This window comes from Balaenoptera musculus, chromosome 2 (assembly GCF_009873245.2).
Source record: "Balaenoptera musculus isolate JJ_BM4_2016_0621 chromosome 2, mBalMus1.pri.v3, whole genome shotgun sequence".
Lineage (NCBI taxonomy): Eukaryota > Metazoa > Chordata > Mammalia > Artiodactyla > Balaenopteridae > Balaenoptera > Balaenoptera musculus.
This window is the reverse complement of record NC_045786.1, coordinates 32376055-32395391: the sequence shown is the minus strand read 5'-3', so window position 1 is coordinate 32395391 and position 19337 is coordinate 32376055. Positions and strand designations below refer to the sequence as shown.

Below are 19337 nucleotides of genomic sequence, written 5' to 3'. Positions count from 1 at the left end.
CTTGGTCCTGACAGTTCAGCCATCCTGGGCCTTCAGGAGCGGGCTGAGCTCCCCGCCTGCCGCCCTGCTTCAGAGGCGGGGGCTCCTCCCCATGAGGGTCGTGACCCTGCAACACGGTGTCCCAGGTGGCACCTGCTGCTCTCGTCCCCACGTCCCCGCTGCCTTCCTGAGAACTTGTCAACCCTGTTGGCATCGTGTCCCTCACACCCAGGCTCCTGCATCTGGGCTTCTGCACAGAGCGTTCCTGGCCCGGGGCGACTGTGTCAGGGGGGATGCATGGACCCTCACCACACACACACACCACACACACACACACCACACATCACACACACCACACACACACCCACACACACACACACCACACACACACACCCCATGCACACACACCAGACACCACACACACACACACACACACACCCCACACACACACCACACCACACGCACACACACACACACACACACCACACACACACCACACACCACACACACCACACACCACACACACAACACACCACACCCACCCCGCACCCCACCACCCCCCACACACACCACACACACCACACACCCCCCACACCCACCACACACACCACACGCACACACCACACCACACACACACAAACCCCACACACACACCATGCACACCACACACACACACCACACACACCACACACACACCACACACACCATGCACACCACACACACCACCACACACACACACACACACACACACACACACACACCACACACACACCACCACACCACACACACACACACACACCACACACACATCACACACCACACACACACACCACACACACACCACCACACACCACACACACACACACACCACACACCACACACACACACACCACACATACACACCACACACACCACGCAGAGGCTGGAGTAGGAGCCCTTTCCTCGGCTTTCCCACACTCTGTCCCTGCTCTGGTCCTGTGACTGGAGCTCCTGAAGCCAGAGACGTGTTTTCTGGTCTTTCTGTCTCTGGTGTCTCGCGAGGACCTGGCAGGGCAGTTCTGGATGACTGTTTGCCGAGAAGTGGGAAGGAGAGACTCCGTCCAGGAGGGGGGGCTTGTTGCCTTGATTCGGGGTCACCCCCACTTTCCCTGTGATCAGTGCAGCTTCCAGGGGCTCAGCCGGCTGGCCGGGCCCTCTGGGCAGGGTAGCTGGCCCCTCTCCTCCCACGCAGCCCAGCTGGCCCCAAGGGGGAGAACAGGGGCGTCCTTGGTCCTGACTTCCCAAGACTGCACCGTTGTCCCCTCCCCCTATTTTCTCTAGCTCCCTCCAGCCTCTCCCAGATCCAGCAGACTTTCCAGAGGCCTTTGTGCCCTGGGCATCCTCTTGTCTAATCCCTGCCATGGGGACACTGGTCCCCTAGCCAGTGCTTGCCGAGGATTTCCTCTGATCGGGGGGCTCAGGTAGTGGTCACCTTTAAAGGTGGTATCCATGGTGGCCCTGGGGGCAGGGGCATGGTACCCAGGACTAAGGCAGACAGTTGTCTTCTGGGCACAGGACGGGGACACTGTCCCAGGAGGTAATCACACCGGTGAGTTCTTCTCTGCTAATGAAATTTAAAAGGAAATTTTATGGGGAATTCCCTGGAGGTCCAGTGGTTAGGGCTACACGCTCTCACTGCCGAGGGCCCGGCTTCAATCCCAGTTGGGGAACTAAGATCCCACAAATCCTACAAGCTGCACACCACGCAGCACAGCCAAAAAAAAAAAAGAAATCTTATGGAGCCAGTTGTGGACCCAGACAGGACCTGAGGGGAGAGACAGATCACAGCCTGGGGTCAGACGGCCTGGGGTCAGACGGCCTGGGGTCAGACGGCCTGGGGTCAGACGACCTGGGCTCCGGTCTCAGTCGGCCTGTTTCCGGCTGATTGCCTTGGGCTAGTCATTAATCTCTGGATGCCTCTGTTATCCGTGCTCTGGGGGCAAGTGATGACCAAACGAGTGTCCCCGAAGCACAGCACAGGCCTGCGTGTGCACGCATACACACACACACACACACACACACACACACACACACGGGGCACGACAGACACTGGCTCCCAGCCCCCTCCGTCCCGTCCTCATCTCCCCTCGGCAGGTCTGCCCGTGGGGGGCCTCCCCAGTCACGCCCCACCCACCCACTCACCAGAATCGAGGTGGAGATGCCCTCCAAGAAGTGGCCAAAAAGCCAGAAGGTGTCCCTCATGGGCCTAACTGGGACCTTGCTCCTCTCAGGCTGAAGGCGTGACGGCCGAGCCCTTTGAAAACCACTCAGCCCTGGAGATCGCGGAGCAGCTGACCCTGTTGGACCACCTGGTCTTCAAGAAGATCCCTTATGAGTGAGTGGGTGCAGGTGCCAGACACCCCGCCCTTCCTCCTCGGGCACCGTCTTTGGCTGAATCCCCATCCCTGAAGCATGCGCAGTAGATTTCCAGAGCTGCATGGATTGATTCTCCACAGCTTGAAACAAGAATGCATGTGCCGGCAGGGATGAGAGAGGACCCCTGTCCCCTTTCCCGTCCCCAAGTTCCGTCCTTACCTACCAGCTACATGCACGTGCCCATGCGCGCACACACACACACACTTTTCCAGAAGCATCTCTAATTCGGCGCTCCTTTCCTGGAGGTCTAGAAAAGGAGTATGTGTTCACGTGTGTGCACACATGCACATGTGAGCAAATGTGCACACACGCATGAGTGTGTCGGTGTGTATGCATGTGCAGGAGCAGACTCTGGGGGGATACTCTGGACTTTGAAGCAGCCCCAAGGCCTGGTTGTTACCTGCTCTGGCCTGTAGTCAATCACTCCCAGGTGTTCGTCATAACTGTACCACCTACATAATTTTGTACCACCCTTTATTCGCCTAACGATACACCAAAATGATATCTGTAAAGACACCCTTTTTAATAAGTGCACAGTATTCCCCAGCAGTGCACTAAGCAGTGGGCTTGTTTCCAGTTTTCACTTTTATATTTAAAGCTGTGGTAAACCTCCTTGTAACTAAATATGTCTCTGAATTTCTGACAATTGTCCTAGAATAGTTTCCTGAAATTGGGATCACTGCTTCTGAGGTTATGAATCACTGTAGGACTTTTGATCTCTGCTTTCCAGAAAGGCAGCCCCACCTGGCACACACAGAGGCCCCCACCGACTGGGACACTACCTCACCTAGACAGAGAGTGTCGGCATTTTAGAAACCTGCCGCATCTCCTGCATGTAGAGACAGCAGTTATTTCTGACAGTAGTTATCGCTCCCTCCTGCCCATGGAACTCTGTTCAGGTCACTCTCACAGTCGCTATCAAATAAGGAGCTTCTCCTGGAGGCCTGGATGGTCTATGGTCCCATGAGGTCACCATTACCAGAACACACTGCTGGCTTGACTTGCAAGCTCCTTTATACTTCCACCTGGCCCTTTTTTGTGGCCTTCTGTCCTCCCTGTTCTACAGACCAGCTTCTGCAAGGTGACTTTAAAACAGGAGTTCTCCCATTCAGAAACAAGATCCAAAACAAGATCTGATGTGCCCATCACACCATATCTCATTTCAGCCTCACGATAACCCTGTAAGAAAAGTATTGTCACTGTTCCCATTTCACAGATGAGGAAGCTGAGGCCCCGAGATATCAAGGGCTTACCTGAAGCCACACAGCTGGTACGAGGCAGAGCTAGACCTGACCCCAGGGTCCCTTCCTCTCGAGGGCTCTGCAGAAAGTTACTCCCCAGAAATGACAACTTCAAAAAGCAGAGAACTCAAAGCAAAGAAATCAGCAAGGCAAAACTAACCTCATCCACCCTGGGTTTCTCCCTTACTTCCTACAGGGAGTTCTTCGGACAAGGATGGATGAAACTGGAAAAGAATGAAAGGACCCCTTATATCATGAAAACCACTAAGCATTTCAATGATGTGAGTATGGGGGTGGGGGAGCGGGTGCAGTGCCTTTCTCTGCAGGTTTCTCTTCGGTGAGACCCTCTGAACGGGCTGTACACCTGGCTAAAACCAGACCACCTGGGTCCTCTCCAGCTCTGTGATTCATGGGCATGATAATTTCATTTAAAGCTCACGCCCGTCCTAAAAGATGGGGGCTGTTATCACACTTTAGATACAAAGAAACCGAGACTCTGAAGGGCAGATGCCTGAGGTCTCCTGACCAGTGTCTGGTAGCTCGTGGCCTTCCTCTGCTGTACAGCCCCAGACAGAAGGAAGAAATCTTTCCTGGCAACTTCCCCACGTTTGCCCAAGCTCCAACCCCTGCAACCGCAGGGACCCGTCCACCCCCAGCCTTGTGACAGCCTTGTGACAGCCTTGAGGGCATTTGCACTCGGTATCTTCATTCCTCTGTTGATGAATTTAACCATCAACACAAGAGCTTTTGACGGCCGGAAGTGGAGGCACGTGAGTCCACTTGTCCTGACCGCCTGGTCAAGGCCACATCATGTCAAGCACAGCCAGGGGTGGACCCTCATCCTGGGAAGGTCCTTGGCAGCCAGGAGGAAACAAGGAGGACCCAGGTATTGCAGCTCGGGGGAGGAGCCCGACAGGGAACACGGCCGCAGAATGGAGAGCAGGATGTATAGCAGGAGAGAGGAAGCGATGGATGTGGGCGAGGCCCCAGGAAACACACACAAGGCCTGAGTCAGATGACGCCTGACCCAAAAGTTCAACCACAGCACCAGGCAGCAAAAAAAGCCCCTCTCCGGGGACTTCCCTGGCGGTCCAGTGGTTAGGACTCCACGCTTCCAACGCAGGGGGCGTGGGTTCCATCCCCAGTCGGGGAGCTAAGATCCCACATGCCACATGGCCTGGCCAAAAAAAAAAGTCCCTCCCTCTCCCCCCCCTCCCCCAGTGTGTGCCCAGGACTCACATAAGTAAAAGGTGAGAATATGAAGTGAGCATTTATTGAATGTTGACCATGTGCCAAGCACTATGCCAAGGGTTTCGTAAGCATCATCTCATTTAATCCTGTTATTCTCATTTTTGTCTAATTCTCTGTTATGGATGAAGAAACCGAGGCTCAAGGAAGTTAAATTTCACCCCCAGTCATCAGCAGGAGAGCCTGCTTTGAACCCACACAATCCACCTCCAGAGGGCTACCCTCATCGCTACCTGGCATTTGGCCATCACTGTTAAAATCCACCTTTGTTTTCAGGTGCACAGCATGTGTACCTCTTTGAAGGTGATGTTCATGGCCTGAAACTCTGTTTCTTAGTCTCTCCCTGACACAGGGTTTGGTTTGGTTTTGTCTTTGCTGTTTCCCAGTCCTGTTGTCTTTAATTCTTTATCTTATTGATTGGTACTGGCTAGGATCTCCAGTATCAGGGCTAGAACTAGGGTAAGTTGAAAGAGGTGCTCAGGGGGCAAAATTTAAGGGACTGTTCACCCTCGGGTGCATGCACTTGCACCCTGGGTGCCTCCAGACCTGGCCCTTTATGACAGTGTTCAACAGAAATGGTGATAGTGAATCTTGTTCTTGGTTTTAAAGAGAATGTTTCTAATATTTACCTGCTTAGGATAATGTTTGTTTCTTTATCAAGTTAAAGAAATTCTTTTTCTTATTCCTTGTTTGCTAATGGTTTTTACTATAAATGAATACTGCATTTTATCAAAATTTTTTCTGCATCTATTGAGATGGTCGTATGGTTTTTCTCCTTTAAATCTGTTGATGTGATGAATGACAGTTACAGATTTTTCTCTAATATTCAACCATCCTTGTGTTCCATGGACAAATCTAAAATATTCATGTTATATTAAACAAATGGATGTGTAATTTTTCCTTCTTGTATTTTCTGTATCTGGTTTTGGTATCAAGATTGTACTGGCTTCATAGAATAAATTGGCAGGTATTCCTTTTTTCTCTCTTCTCTGGAAGATTTGACTACTCTATTCCTTTAAAAAAGTTATATAACATGTAAAACTGTTTTGAATTCGTGCTTTCTTTATGGAAAAAAGTACTACTTCAATTTAATTAAGGCTTATAATATGTGTGCTATTTTATACTACCATTCCTCCCTGATTCTCTTCAGTAGTTTTCCCTTCTTAAATAGTTTTATAATTCATTCTTCTTTATATACATCCTTTAGAAATTTTTCTAAAGAAGGATATTTCTGGGTGGTAAAGCCCTACAATTTATATTCATCAGTAACTGTCCTTTAATCACCTTTATTTTTTTAATAACAAGTTGTGTTTTTTGTACTTTTTATTTTAAAATAATTACTGATTCACAGGAGATTGCAAAGAAATGTACAGGGAGGTCCACTATTTCCTGCTGCCCCAGTTCCTTGCGGTTGTAGCTCCCTGATGTTTTGGCCCCAGCTTTCTACCCCCTGGCTGCTCCAGGTCCAGTCCACATTTAGTTTGTTTGTGTGTATGTGATTGTTTGCTGTGCAGGGGTAGAGTAGTCCTTGGATATGTGAGACCAGGGATGCCCCAAAGTGTGTGTCCTCTCCAAGCTTTAGTTGTATGGTGGGAGTTTCCCTCAGAGCTTGGCTCTTCTAACTCTCTGTTCTTCCGGATAAACTTCAGAATTACTTTGTCAAGTTTTCAAGGTAACTCCCATTGCATGTTTTATTGGATTGCATTAAACTTGTATATTAGTTTTGAAAAAAGACATATTTACATTTCCATTTTGGAATCTAATCTTTTGCTTCATTAATCAATTCTTTTATTACCTTTGGTAATAAAAGGTATTTTTATTTATGTTTCATGTAGCATCCTACATAGTTCTCATTATAGGTCCCAGGTAATTTACAGATTCCCACTGGTATTTTGAAGATGGTATCTTTTTCATTGTATTTTCTAATTGGTATTGCTAATATATTTTTAAAAATTATTTTTGTATATGAGTCTTTAACCAGCTACCCTAATGAGCTCTGTTGGTTGTTCTGGCAGTTTTCCAATTCATTCTTCCAGGAATTTTCAAACAGACAATCATTTAATCTGCAAATAATGGTGATTTATCATCTTTACAATACTTACTCCTTTTACTTTTTTCTTATCTTATTGCATGGGCTTAAAGATCAGTAACTTGATTGCTTCAGAAATCATCCGCAATGAGGACATCAATGCGAGGGTGAGCGCGATCGAGAAGTGGGTGGCCGTGGCTGACATATGCCGATGCTTACACAACTACAATGCTGTTCTGGAGATCACCTCATCCATGAACCGGAGCGCAATCTTCCGGCTGAAAAAGACGTGGCTCAAAGTCTCTAAGCAGGTGCGGGCAGGAAGCCAGCTTGGCCTGATGGTCTGGGCTGGGGCTGGGGCGGAGAGACCAGAGGGCCACCATCCATAGGTGGATGAAGGACAGGGTGAGGGCCAGTACTCCCAGGTAAAACAGAGAACCTCTTCTCCTATTTCACCTGGGACCAGATGCCAGGCCAACGGATGTGGCACTAGGACCCTGTGGGACTTTAATTCCCACTTGAATAATCAATACACCAAAGTGGGATATAGGACAGTGATTATTGGTCCCAACACTCTTTTCCTTGAGTCGGGACAAAAGAGTGGTGACTTCTTGGGGATCTCAGTCCAGATCTGCAGGTTACCGAGATGGTGGCCAGATGATCCTGCAAGTCCTTTCCTCGCATGTTGATTTCACCAGCCCTTCTGGCCCCCAGAGAGTTTACTTGTCCCTGTTACCCATTAGATAGTATGTGATCTTAAATATGGGCTTGATCTTTATTCACTCAGAACCTGATTCTGAAAAACCATAAGGTGGAATCTTCCTCAGGAATAAAGCTCCTTGCCCTGGGGTCATGAGGAGGCAGCTCTCCTGAAAGGAGGGCACAACGGGACACTTAGGCCACCTCCTTTCTGGGTGCACTGGATGTCCCAGCCCCAGCCTGCATGTTGGCAGAAAGCTGGACAGTGACCACCAAGGGACAGGGTAAGCCTCCAAAGGCACCAGTAACTTAGTTATCGTGTCTCTGGTCCTACAGCCAGGTGGGCTGTGTGGGGCCCAGGGTCTCCAAGGGGCCTGTCCCATCTGGACCGTTCTGGACTTACCCCGCTCATAGTTCTGTTTCTCCCCTGCTCCTCACTACTCTCCTCATGCCAATGGCAGGGCATGATTCTACTCCCCAGGCAGGCAGCAGGTCCATAAATCCCTCCTACTTAGATAAGCAGCCAATCTCAGGACAGCCCTGGGACATCTCTGCTGCCCTTCCGCTGCCAGCCAATCACTGCAGCTCCAGATTACAGCAGGACTGCAAAGGACCCCTTCCATCCAGTGAGGCTGGGCCTCTTGCTTAGCACACGGAGATGCCAGGGTCAGGACGAAAACCAGAAGATGTCTGTCTTGTGAGCGGGCTTCTAGAAAGAACAGAGGCTGGAAGTGCGGGAGCTCAGGTGAGCAGGCACATCTGGCCACACGTGGCACACAGTGTCATGAACTCCTGAAGTCGGGTTGAGCAAGGCTGCCACAGAACCTCTAAGTCATCTAGGCTGATCGGCCTGTCGAGGTTCAGACATGGCTATGGGCAGAGTCTGAGGGACCCATTTCAGGTCAGCGTCTTTCTTCTCCTGCCCTATTCCATCAGAATGATGTCATCTTTTCTAGAAGCCCACAGACCAGGCTCCATCTTCTTACCCCATTTCTGGGGGTGCGGGAATTTCTTGGCTTCATTCCCCAGCATCACCCTTGTCATAGAGTTGGGAGGGAACTGCCTTGACCATCCTGAAGTCTTCCATTCTCTTAGGAGAGTGTGCAAATGGAGGGCAGTTAAAGGTCAAGGTGTGTGACCTGGCCTGCCTTCCAGGATGTCATTCAAGACCTAGGGCCAGCCAGCCTGGTCCAAAAATCAAAGATGCCTCTGAAAGCACATCTAGGCCTGCACCTTCTATGGCAGACTGGACCCCACTGGCTTCTCCCAGCCCTTCAGTTTGTGCTATAGTTGTCCGTCTGCATAGCGCCTGGCTCCAAGAGCTTCTGGGTAGCCATGGCCGTGGCCTGGTCAACACCAACCAGGAACAGTTCGCTGTCCCTCTGCAGGTATCCCATAGGCCAAGATGGCCACATTTCTTAGACCAACCTGAAATGTAGCCTCAGCAGCTAGTTTTTTTTTATCATTCTCTTAAATGTGCCAGCCCAAAGCAGAAAAGCATGTGTCCAAGTCCAGTCTAGCCTACGCAAGAGTCAGGGAGTCAGAATTAGTTTGGGATGTCCGGTCCCTCCCCTTTCTTCTTCCAACCTCTCTTCCCATCCTCTTTGAAAATAAAACTTCCCCTCAGGAAAGGATCAGATGATGCATCTCCAGAGGATGATGCAGATGACTAATGCAGTTATATGTGTTTCCTCTCCCTGGAATGGTTGGATTTCAGTAGAGACATAAGCCTCTCTTTGACTAACAGTAGTTCTTGGCTTTTTTGGAAGGAGCAGCCTTGGCCATCCAGAAGTCTTGTTTGGTGAACAGGAAAGGATGGTATTTAAGAGGCCATATATAGTCATCTCTCTTCCTGACACTATTCCAAGGCAGGCTCCTTGCTTGGTCTCTGGTTTCAGAGACATATTCCAAGTGCCCCCATATTTCGGCCCACTGGTGTCCATACTCCAGCAGAGATGCCCAAGGCCCCAGGGGGCCTGCTATCCCAGTGAGCCTCAAAGGATGGAAGCTCCTGGCATGGCCAGAAGATGCTTGAGCTGCTTCAAGTCAGAACACACTTTCTGAGCAGCAGCTGGGAAAATCCAGTGGCCTCCCAGGATACAAATCTCCTTCCTGGACCGAGAGCAACAACCCGAAGAGGAGCAGACACACACCTCAAGTAAGCACACAGGTGCGGAAGAAATCAAAGTGTGCCCAGCTCAGAGCCACAAATTGGCCCCAAGTGTATGCAAAAACCCCACCCACCAGAATATCCTGTGTACATTTCCATGGTCTCTAAGCGTGGTGATGCTTCACCTCGAGCTATGTGGCTGTGTAGCTTCTACGTCACCCACAATTCTGGACCGTCTGAACAAGTATTGCCCTTGTCCAGGAACACCTGGACCTACCCTCCCATTTTCCAGATACGAAAGTCAAAACCTAGCAAAGTGAGTGGAGTGGTAACTTGCCCACGGGCATGCTGAGGGTGGGCGATAGAGCCCGCTGAGGGCTCTGGACACTCAGACCCCACATCTGGCCTCAAGCTGCAGCATCTCATGTCTCTGCAGGTGGAGGGGAAAGGAGAGGACGCAAGAGCACAGCTCTGGAAAGAGATTAAGTGCAGGAGGGCAGCTGAGAGCCTGGGGTGGAGGTTGGCCTGGGCGTCTGAGAAGGGTCATATCAGGTGAAAGCAGAATCATCTGCCCTTGGCTTGGTGGGGCTTGTTCCATCCTGGCCTGCGGCTCTTTCACCAGATCCAGAATAAATTTTTGCTTTGAGCAGGGTCAGTCCAAACGAGGCGACAAGACTTCGGATTGATAGGAGGGACCGAACAGATCAGTGTGCTCTGCCATCCTTTCTCCTTGAAGAGTACACACTGACCTCTTCTTCCATCAGAAGGAAGATTTAGCTTGTCGTTTTCTGCAGGCAGGTTTCTCAGATAAAAATTAGACCCAAAGATCAGGGGTGTACTTGGCCTCTGTGGCCAGTGTCCCCTCCAGGCTGACTAGCCCCTCTGGTAATAAGATGCACGGCTGGTCTCCGGCCCGGTTTCTCAACTACGTTCTGGATTCTGAGGATTAGAGCTGGAAAGGCGGTCACTAGTCATCTCACCGTTTTATGAATGAGGGCGCTGAGGACCTCAGAGGTGAAGGGGTTCTCCAGGTCATGCAGGAGAAGAAGCACCCAGGACACGCTCTGTGGCACACACCTGGTCCCTTAAGACAAACTCCAGCCACCCAGGTTGCTCTGGCCTGATATGTGGGCAGGGCCTGGCCTGGTCATTTGGCAGATGGGACCCTTTGCTGCAGGGTTTCCTCTTCTCCATCAAAGTCTTTTCTCCTTTGATGATCAGTTCATCTGCCATCTTTTTTTCTTGATTCTTAAATTTGGGTGGTGCTCCTGATATATCAAAGTGAAGGTATGAGAAGATGGTCACATCCTTTGGGTACAGTCACGAGAAAGATCATGATGATGAAACATCGGCCATACCCTGTACTGGGCCCGGCTCCTTGGAGTTACCCCGGCCAAGTCCTTCCCAACCACCCAGGTCTCAGGACCCTGACACTTGGACCCTCCTGACCCTACTCCCATGTTTCTGAAAGATGTATGAACACGGGCAAGCAAAACAAAGATCCATGTCTGCCTCCTCAGGAGTTCAGGGTCAAGTCCCTAGACCCAGAAAGTCCCCAAATCCCCGTGCCCTATCTCGAGGAGGCAAAGCGAAGCCCTGGAGTGTGGGCCAGAGTCACGGGCCTTGATGTGTGCTACGTGCTAGTAAATACTTCTAATTCCTTCTAGACAAAAGCTTTGATTGATAAACTCCAAAAGCTTGTGTCGTCAGAGGGCAGATTTAAGAATCTGAGAGAAGCTCTGAAAAAGTAAGTGTGTGTCATTTTGTCACCATTATTTTTTAAATTGTAGAACCACACTGCAGAGGCATTCACATGCCACCACTGGCTGGAGCAGGATGTCTGTCTGTCTGTCTGTCCATCTGTCTACCCACAAGACCGACCCCTACACATCCCAGACCCCCAGGGCAGGTCAGCTTTGTCCTCCATCATCTACCAGAGAAATTCCAAGGTGTCAGGGCATTTCCCAGGAGAGGCACAGGAATAGTCTTGAGACATGCAGTAGCTGTGATGATGATAATAGTGGTGCCGGATTCCTTGATTCCAAAATGCACATTTTATTTTACATTTTACCATTTCTGACATCAGGATACATCTCACAGTCAGTGTGTTTATTTTGTATGATTGTGTTTCCTTTTTGTACTGGATAATTAGTCATCAAGACAAGAGTGCATTTTACACACAATGGCATCTTGGAATCAAAGAAATACGGTTTTACCAGTAATTTACACCTTACAGTTTGCAAAGTTTGTGCCCTGCCTGGCCATGGTGTGTGCAGCCCCATTAACACTGCCTGTGAGGTGGGCCTTCTCAACCTCGGCCCTCCTGTCCTTTAGACCAGGATTTTTTTTTTTTTTTGCCACACCACGCGGCATGTGGGATCTTAGTTCCCCAACCAGGGATCAAGCCTGCGCCCCCTGCAGTGGAAGTGCAGAGTCTTAACCACTGGACCACCAGGGAGGTCCCTAGACCAGAACAGTTTTTGTCGTGGGGACTGTCCTGTGCATAGAAGGATGTTTAGCAACATCCCTGGCCTCTACCCATGAAATGCCAGTGTCCGCCCCGCCCCCCCAGTTATGACAACCGAGGAGGTCTCCAGACATGGCCAGATATCCTCAGGGAGGCAAAATCGCCCCTGTTGAGGACCACTGTTGTGAGACAGATTCTCCCATGATGTTTCTCCAGACAAGACGCTGAGGAGTTAGTGGCTGGCCCAAGGATTTGAGGCCGTGGTGACAGAGCCGGGCTTCGGCCCAGGCTGGCCTCCCAGGCCAGTGCTCTACGGTTTGCCCGAGGTTACCTCCCATGAGGGTCCAGGCCAGCTCTCCCAGGGCAGCGGTGACTCGGCCCGTTGGTACACGCTGTGGCCACGTACGCACGTGAAATGGGGATTTGCTCCCTCTGGTTAGATGCGCACTTGGGGTTTCTCCACTAGTCTCTGCCCCTGTGTTCCCCTCGGGCACTTGAACGTGTGCCCCGTTGGGCTGGCCCTCACCCTCTCTCTCCCTGCCTGGCTGGCTACTCGCTGGACTTTGGAGAGACCCTGGGAGACCCCTAGGGTCCCGGCTCCTTATAGAGCCCAGGAATGCCTTTCCTCCCTTCCGCGAGGGATCACGTGATCACTGCCAGTACAAGGCCACTGAAGTCCGCGACCACCCAGCACCTCCAGCCTCGCCGGTGGCTCTGACACACCACACACCCGCCCTGCCAGCCTCGTCTGCCTTTCTCGTTTTCTTCCTGCCGTACCTGGTCTGTCCCTTGTGCCGGCTCCGTGTGCCATTGCCTTGACCATCTCCACTTTATTTGTGTCCTCAGACAGATGTTCCACCCATCTGTGCTGTCCGGCCGTCTCTCCTCCGCCTGGGCTCCGCGGAGCCCCCGTGGACGGTGCTTGTGGGGAGCTGCCCCCCCCGTGCATTCACCAACCTGTCCGTCCGCCCGCAGCGTGCTGCCCCATCAGCCTCCTTCACATGGCTTCCTCGCCCACCGCCGCCGCTGCCTCCGCTGCGTCCGTGGTCCCCCATTCTGTCCGAGTCCCCATCCTGACTGTCTTCCCTCTTTCAGGTTACCCGTGGGCCTATGTAAGTGCCTCTCCCAGACGCCTCTGCTCCCTGCCCCACGGGGCGGAGGTGACCTTCGGGCATCTGGGCGCTAAGACCTTTATGCAAACCAGGTTCCTGCCTTACGGAGATATAGGCCAAGCCAGGCAGGGGAAGGACAGATTGGGGCAAACGTTTCTGCACTCTTTCTTCGGAGGCACTAAGGTTTATACTTAGAGCGGTGTTGTGTCAGGGTTTGGGGGTCGTCTCACCAGGCAGGGGACGGGCCGGAGGGAGTGGAGTGAGGTGGTGGGCACCGCTGGTGACCCACCCAGACAAGGAGCCCATGACGGACCCCACCGTGTAGGTCCTCAGACCCATTCTGATGTCCTGGGCATCCTTTTTCGCCTATTATATCATTCAGCCTTGTGCCAGCACCCAGGGTAGCACGTGACCTTTTCCCTTTACCCCCAAATCCTCCCTCCCGTCCCCGGCCACTCTCTTAAATATCCCCTGGCCCACCTACAATGCTTCAGTCCCCTGCCCGTGCGCTCCCAGATGGACATTATCTCCTCTTCTCATTCCCCAAACCACACCCTGGTCCAACCCACGAGACTGTCCCCTCCTCTCAGCTGCCCAGAGACCAGAACCTTCCCACAGCTCCAGCCAACAACATTTGGCTGAGGGCTAACTACGTTCGGCAGTAAAACGTGGTCACCGGCTCTTTGGGGGCCAGTTCCAGTTTTGCCCGTCCATCTACTCTGATGGGCTCATCTGCACCTTTGTCTTTAGCTTGAATAGGATGCCCACGGAAGGAACGCAGGGACCGGGCTCTCACTGTTAGCTGCTGCCATGAAAGCCCTTCCCCTCTGTTCCCGTCAGTGGAGGACGGGAACAGCTCTGGAGGGGCGAGTCTGCTAGCGGACCAGCAGGTCACCCCGCAACCACCTCCAAAGGGGGGGGACATCCATCTATCTACGTGGATATGATGGATCCAGAGTCCTGGAGTTCCAGAGTCTCAGGGGCTCCGACAAGACCAAATACCCGTTTCCATCTTTATTTTCTGTCTGTGGCCACAGAGCAAAGCCCAGTCTCTTGCTAATGAGACAACAGAGCAGGGTGTATCCAGGAGGCAGAAAGTAAGACTGGACCCCGAGCCCCACCCACACTGCCAACACACTGCCAAAAAAAAAAAAAAAAAAAAATTTTTTTTTTTTCCCCATAACCTGCGTACCTGATTTCCCTGCACCCCATGCCAGAACTGAGACCTGTAAGGGAGAGCAGCCCATCCCACGGCTGGGGCGGGGTGGAGGAGAGGGCTGACCCGTGCTGTCACCGCCCGTTTCCTGGGGTCTGGTGGAGTGCCCCTGGGGCAGCTGCATCTCGCTTTCAGTTGCCGGTAACAGTTAATTTCTTTCATCCCCCTTGACATCAGCAGGAATTTCTTGGTAGAAACATCAAGTGCGGGGGCCCCAAACAACCACAGACAAGATCCAGATGCCAGGTGTCACCACGTCTAGGCGCTGCCCGGAACACAAGGAGCACAGCTTTTAGGATGGGGGATGGGGCACTTTTCTTTCTGCTCCCTGAAACGTCAGACATAGGCATGGCGGGGCTCTGCCGAAAGAGGAAGCCCCCCCTCATTTCAGCCTTGTTGGCCCCGCCCTGATCCAAGGCAAGGCTGGATCCCTCCTGACAGGGGCCAGATGACCACATGGAAAGTTCAGAGCTAGCCGTAGGTTGGGTGTTTTGCCTACACGAAGCCCCTACCGTGCTCCCCTGCTCGCTCAGACACTCAGCATGGTCTGTCTCCACGCAGTGGTGCCCTTTGGGGGCCCTCCACCAGCCCCGTGTACCCCACACCTGTCCCCACCGCCCCCTACACTGGCCACTCCGACAGCCCCATATATTTACCTACGTGGCTCTGGATTTTGGTTGGTTGGGTGTGTGTGTGTGTGTGTACATGACTGAATTAAGGGTGGTGTTCCCTGGACCCCTCACCGTGAAGGTAGCAAACGAACAGAGTTTGGTGCTGGGGCTGGCAGTGCTACTCACAGTGACTAAATTGCCCATCCATCACCTTTCCACAACTGGATCAGAAACCCCAGTAAATACCTCAGAGAGATCCACCTCAGTGACCAGAGGACTCCCAGACTTCTTTCACTGGTCTGGGTGGTCAGAGGCCCTGTGAGGCATCCAGAAACACCCTGCGTCCTTCAGTCATTCACAGGCAGCGAGCAGCACCCGGCCTCCCCTTCTGCCTCTATCTGAGATAAGAGGTCCTTCGAGCTCTGCAGGCTACCTGGTTCCCATCAAGGGCAGGGGGAGTGCGGTGCCCCCCAGAACCTGCCGGTCAGCACACTGCCTCGGCCCTCCAGCTCCAGAGCGGCTGCTCAGACCTTTGAACTCTTTCTCCGTCACATCCACCAGCCTGTGCTCCAGACTTGGAGTTTGACGGAAAGGAAATGCAAAGCCAGGCATGTAGCAATCATGGACTATACTGGCCAGAAGGACCCAGAGAGGTCTGCCAGTGACCAGTAGGATTCTTGCTTTTTTTTCTTTTTCACAACTCACAGTAAAAAAAAAAAAAAAAATTACATTTGACAGTGTGACCCTATATATAAATGCCTATATGCATAACAGGAACAAAAATTTCACAAAGCAATTTTAGTCCATGCAATGAACCCAGATATCCTCTATTCTCTCTTTTTTTTAATTTAAAAAAAAATCTGGTCAACACTCACCAAATTGGTTTTAACACCCATGAAAGGGTCAAGACCGACAGTTCAAAAAACATTTCTCCTGCTCACTGTTTCCCAAAGTCCAATCATCCACCTCCTTCAGGACTTTGCCATACCCATGTGTCAGCTATTTTTGCATTTACTTAATGGTCTCCTTTAAAGTAACTCACTATTTCCCAGAAATACATTTAAATAAGAAGGAAAACTCTATATGATGACAGCAAATGGGAAACCAGCGTATTTGCCATAAATACACAAGGTTATCATAAAAAAATTAATACAGTGAAATCAAAATAATATTATTAAATTCTGGCCAGATCCTGGTGTTTCCTGAGTGAGACCTGTTACTATTTGTTCAAAAAGAAAAAAAGGAAAACAGCAGGTGTTAGTGTCAAAGCTATGCTGTCACCAAATGAGCTCTCTCCTTGAGCAGTGGTGGGGGGGGGGGGGAGTGAAAATCTAATGTTTCTTATCATATGAATCAATTTATTTAAACAGTGTCTGGGCATCACCTAAAATCAACTCTCAAATCACCTAAAATTGTCTTAGCTAACATCAGTTCTCTGGTACGAGGGGAACCTGAAGACCAGAGAGGGAAAGAACTGGCCTAGGGTCACACAGCAAGTAGGCAAGGGACAGAGGGCAGGTTTCTGTTCTTGCTCTACCATCCTCCCTGCCTCCCCTTCCTCTGGAGTGGCAGGACTGTCACAAGGAGACAAAGGTGAGATGGGCTAGAAAGGAGGGTCCCTGTACCTGTGTGTTGAGCTGAGAGGAGGCTGCAGAGCACTGTGTGAGGAGTCCCCTGGGCGAACTATCTGGAGTTCTGCCAGAGTAGAGTGACCACTGGACCCATCACAGAATCACCCCCTTAACCTAGCACCCCACCCAGAGGCACCAGAACAAGTTGTGCAGGAACAGTAACAGGAGCCCCTGCTTCAGAGCCATAGATCAGAGAGGTCCGGCCCATACTGCTGAGTGCCATCCCCATGAAAGCCATCCCCCAGGAGCCTCCGATCGTGGGAGCCGTCTCACCCAACCCCCCTGCCCAGAAGCCAAATCCAGGATGGTGATCTCAGAGGGCAAGGGTTTCCTGCGCTGGCAGCCCAGTGCTTGGGTGGGCAGAGATCCAAATGGGGAAGAAGTAAAGGCAGAGAAGTCTTGGGGAAAGAAAGAGACAAGGGGCTGGGTGGGGTGGCTGGTGGTGACTGGCAGGAATGGGCATGGTGCTGTGAAGCCCCCCAGGATGTGATTCTAGGGCGGGATTGGGATGGAGAGTTTCAGTGGAGAGACAGGAAGGAAAGGCGAGCTGGGAGGGGGCTGGCGGCCAAGCCCCAGCGCTCCATCCGGGAGGGAGAGCGGAGAGGTAGAGGAAGGCCTTCTGGCTTGGGGTGGGAGGGGTGATTGATTGAGACACCCCAGGCCCCAGCAGGCACCATGTCACCCCCACCACCCCGGAGGACTGACCCTCACACCCAGCTGGCAATCCGAGCCCCAAGAGCTGCTATTATTCTTGAGGAATAGAAATCCCTTTCCCTCCAGCAAAGCGAGAGATGCATGCGGGGTGTTCTGTTCTTGGTAGAGGCTCGAGTTTTTAAGTGAAAAACTTCTGTTAACGCCATTTGCTTCAAAGTTGTGACCCACCCTGTGTCCCTTACCTGGGGATGTACCTCACTGACCTGGCCTTCATCGAAGAGGGGACGCCCAACTACACGGAGGACGGCCTGGTCAACTTCTCCAAGATGAGAATGGTGCGTTCCCCACAGCAGAGCGGGGCAGGGGTGGGGGGAACATCAAAACCCAGACCCAAGCCCCAGGCTCACCCAAGCTGTGCCCGACAGTCCTGGCTGACTGGACGCAGCACACGCCCTGGGGAGCCTGAACCCAGCTTCTCCAGTAAGAATAGTCACTTCCTCAAACGAGCAGCTCGCATCTGGCAGGCCCTGAGCCAGCTCTACCTGCATCTCCTCCTTTAATGCCCGCAGTCTGAGAGGTGGGTGCTCTTATTATTCTCCACCTTACAGGTGAGCAGGCTGAGGCTTGGAGTAATCAATCACCAGCCCAAGGTCGCCCCTAAGGAAAAGGCAGAGCCGGGTCTGGGGCCCAAGTCTGTCTGACTCCAAAGCCTGCCCCTTTATTCGCTCCCCATCCATTGTTGTTCAGATAAGCACTTGCGTTATGTGGCCGCAGCAAAATCATTTCTGCAGCACCTCCTAAGCAAGTAGGTTTCCAATTTCCCCGGAGGAGTCTAGGCCCTGGGAGGGGAGATGAGGATCCTTCCAGCAGGGTGCCTGCTTTCCAGCCAAACTTCTCGTCTTCTCACTCCAACTAGAGAGCCTCTATTTGTATCGGTTCTGTGTCATGGGGTTCCTCCTGAGATTTTGTTTAATAGGTAAGGTTTCTCTGTCAAAGGCAAGTTGGCAGCACCGACCTGGGAACAGGATGGGGGAACCCCTTTGTGTGGTCTTGCACATGGTGGGCACGTAGAAAGTGGCAGAGGCCTTTAGCTGTTGCTGGAATTGAGGGGGGCTGTTTTAGGATGTTGGATAAGCCAGCACCACTGATCAAAGGATATGTTTTTCTCTCAATCACATAGTATAATTAACCTATAGAGTCTTTCTTTTTTTTAGTAACAAAAATCACTCATTTATTTTCATCACTCAGAGAAAATGATTGGTAATTTTCTTTTACTGTATTATCTCTGAGTCTTTAAAACAATTCTTTCTTCATCATCTATCATGTGATCCTACTAAATATACCTTTTACCTTTCAGAATATGCATCTTTTTTATTGAAGTATAGTTCATTCACAATATTGTGATGGTTTCAGGTATATGACAGTAATTCAGTATTTTTATAGATTATGTGACTGGATAAAGAAGATGTGGTGTATACAAACACACACACACACACACACACACACAGAGAAAGAGGAATGTTATTCAGCCATAAAAAAGAAGGAAATTCTAGGAGGTACAAACTATTGGATTGGCCAGAAAGTTCGTTTGGTTACTGAATACGTTGTTCAATAAAGTTCTTGGTAAAAATGAAAAATGTGTCTTTACTTGAAACCGAACGAACTTTTTTGCCAACCCAATATTATGTATAAAATAAGCTACAAGGTTATGTTGTACAACACGGGGAATATAGCCAATATTTTATAATAGCTATAAGTGGAGTTTAACCTTCAAAAATTGTGAATCACTACATTGTGCACCTGTAACTTATATAATATTGTACATCAACTATAGTTCAATAAATAAATAAATTGCATGAAATTCTGCCATCTGCAACAATGTGGATGGACCTAGAGGGTATTATGCTTAGTGAAATAAGTCAGAG

At 50.9% G+C, this 19337-nt stretch overlaps 1 protein-coding gene across 6 annotated transcripts in view; it reads left to right on the top strand.

Annotated features, from left to right (window-relative positions):
- The window catches only part of RASGRF1 (Ras protein specific guanine nucleotide releasing factor 1), a 108024-nt gene that overhangs the window by 84389 nt on the left and 4298 nt on the right, over positions 1–19337 (top strand). For 4 of the 6 annotated variants that reach the window (XM_036844321.1, XM_036844320.1, XM_036844315.1 and 1 more), the window contains 5 exons: positions 2250–2353; positions 3832–3916; positions 7026–7223; positions 11389–11468; positions 13035–15852. In XM_036844321.1, the coding sequence (XP_036700216.1) occupies positions 2250–2353; positions 3832–3916; positions 7026–7223; positions 11389–11468; positions 13035–13374 (807 nt within the window). In that variant the 3' untranslated portion in view covers positions 13375–15852. Of the gene's footprint in view, positions 1–2249; positions 2354–3831; positions 3917–7025; positions 7224–11388; positions 11469–13034; positions 15853–17629; positions 17748–19337 lie in introns of those variants that run through there. The other 2 variants (XM_036844318.1, XM_036844319.1) reach the window with 1 other exon arrangement.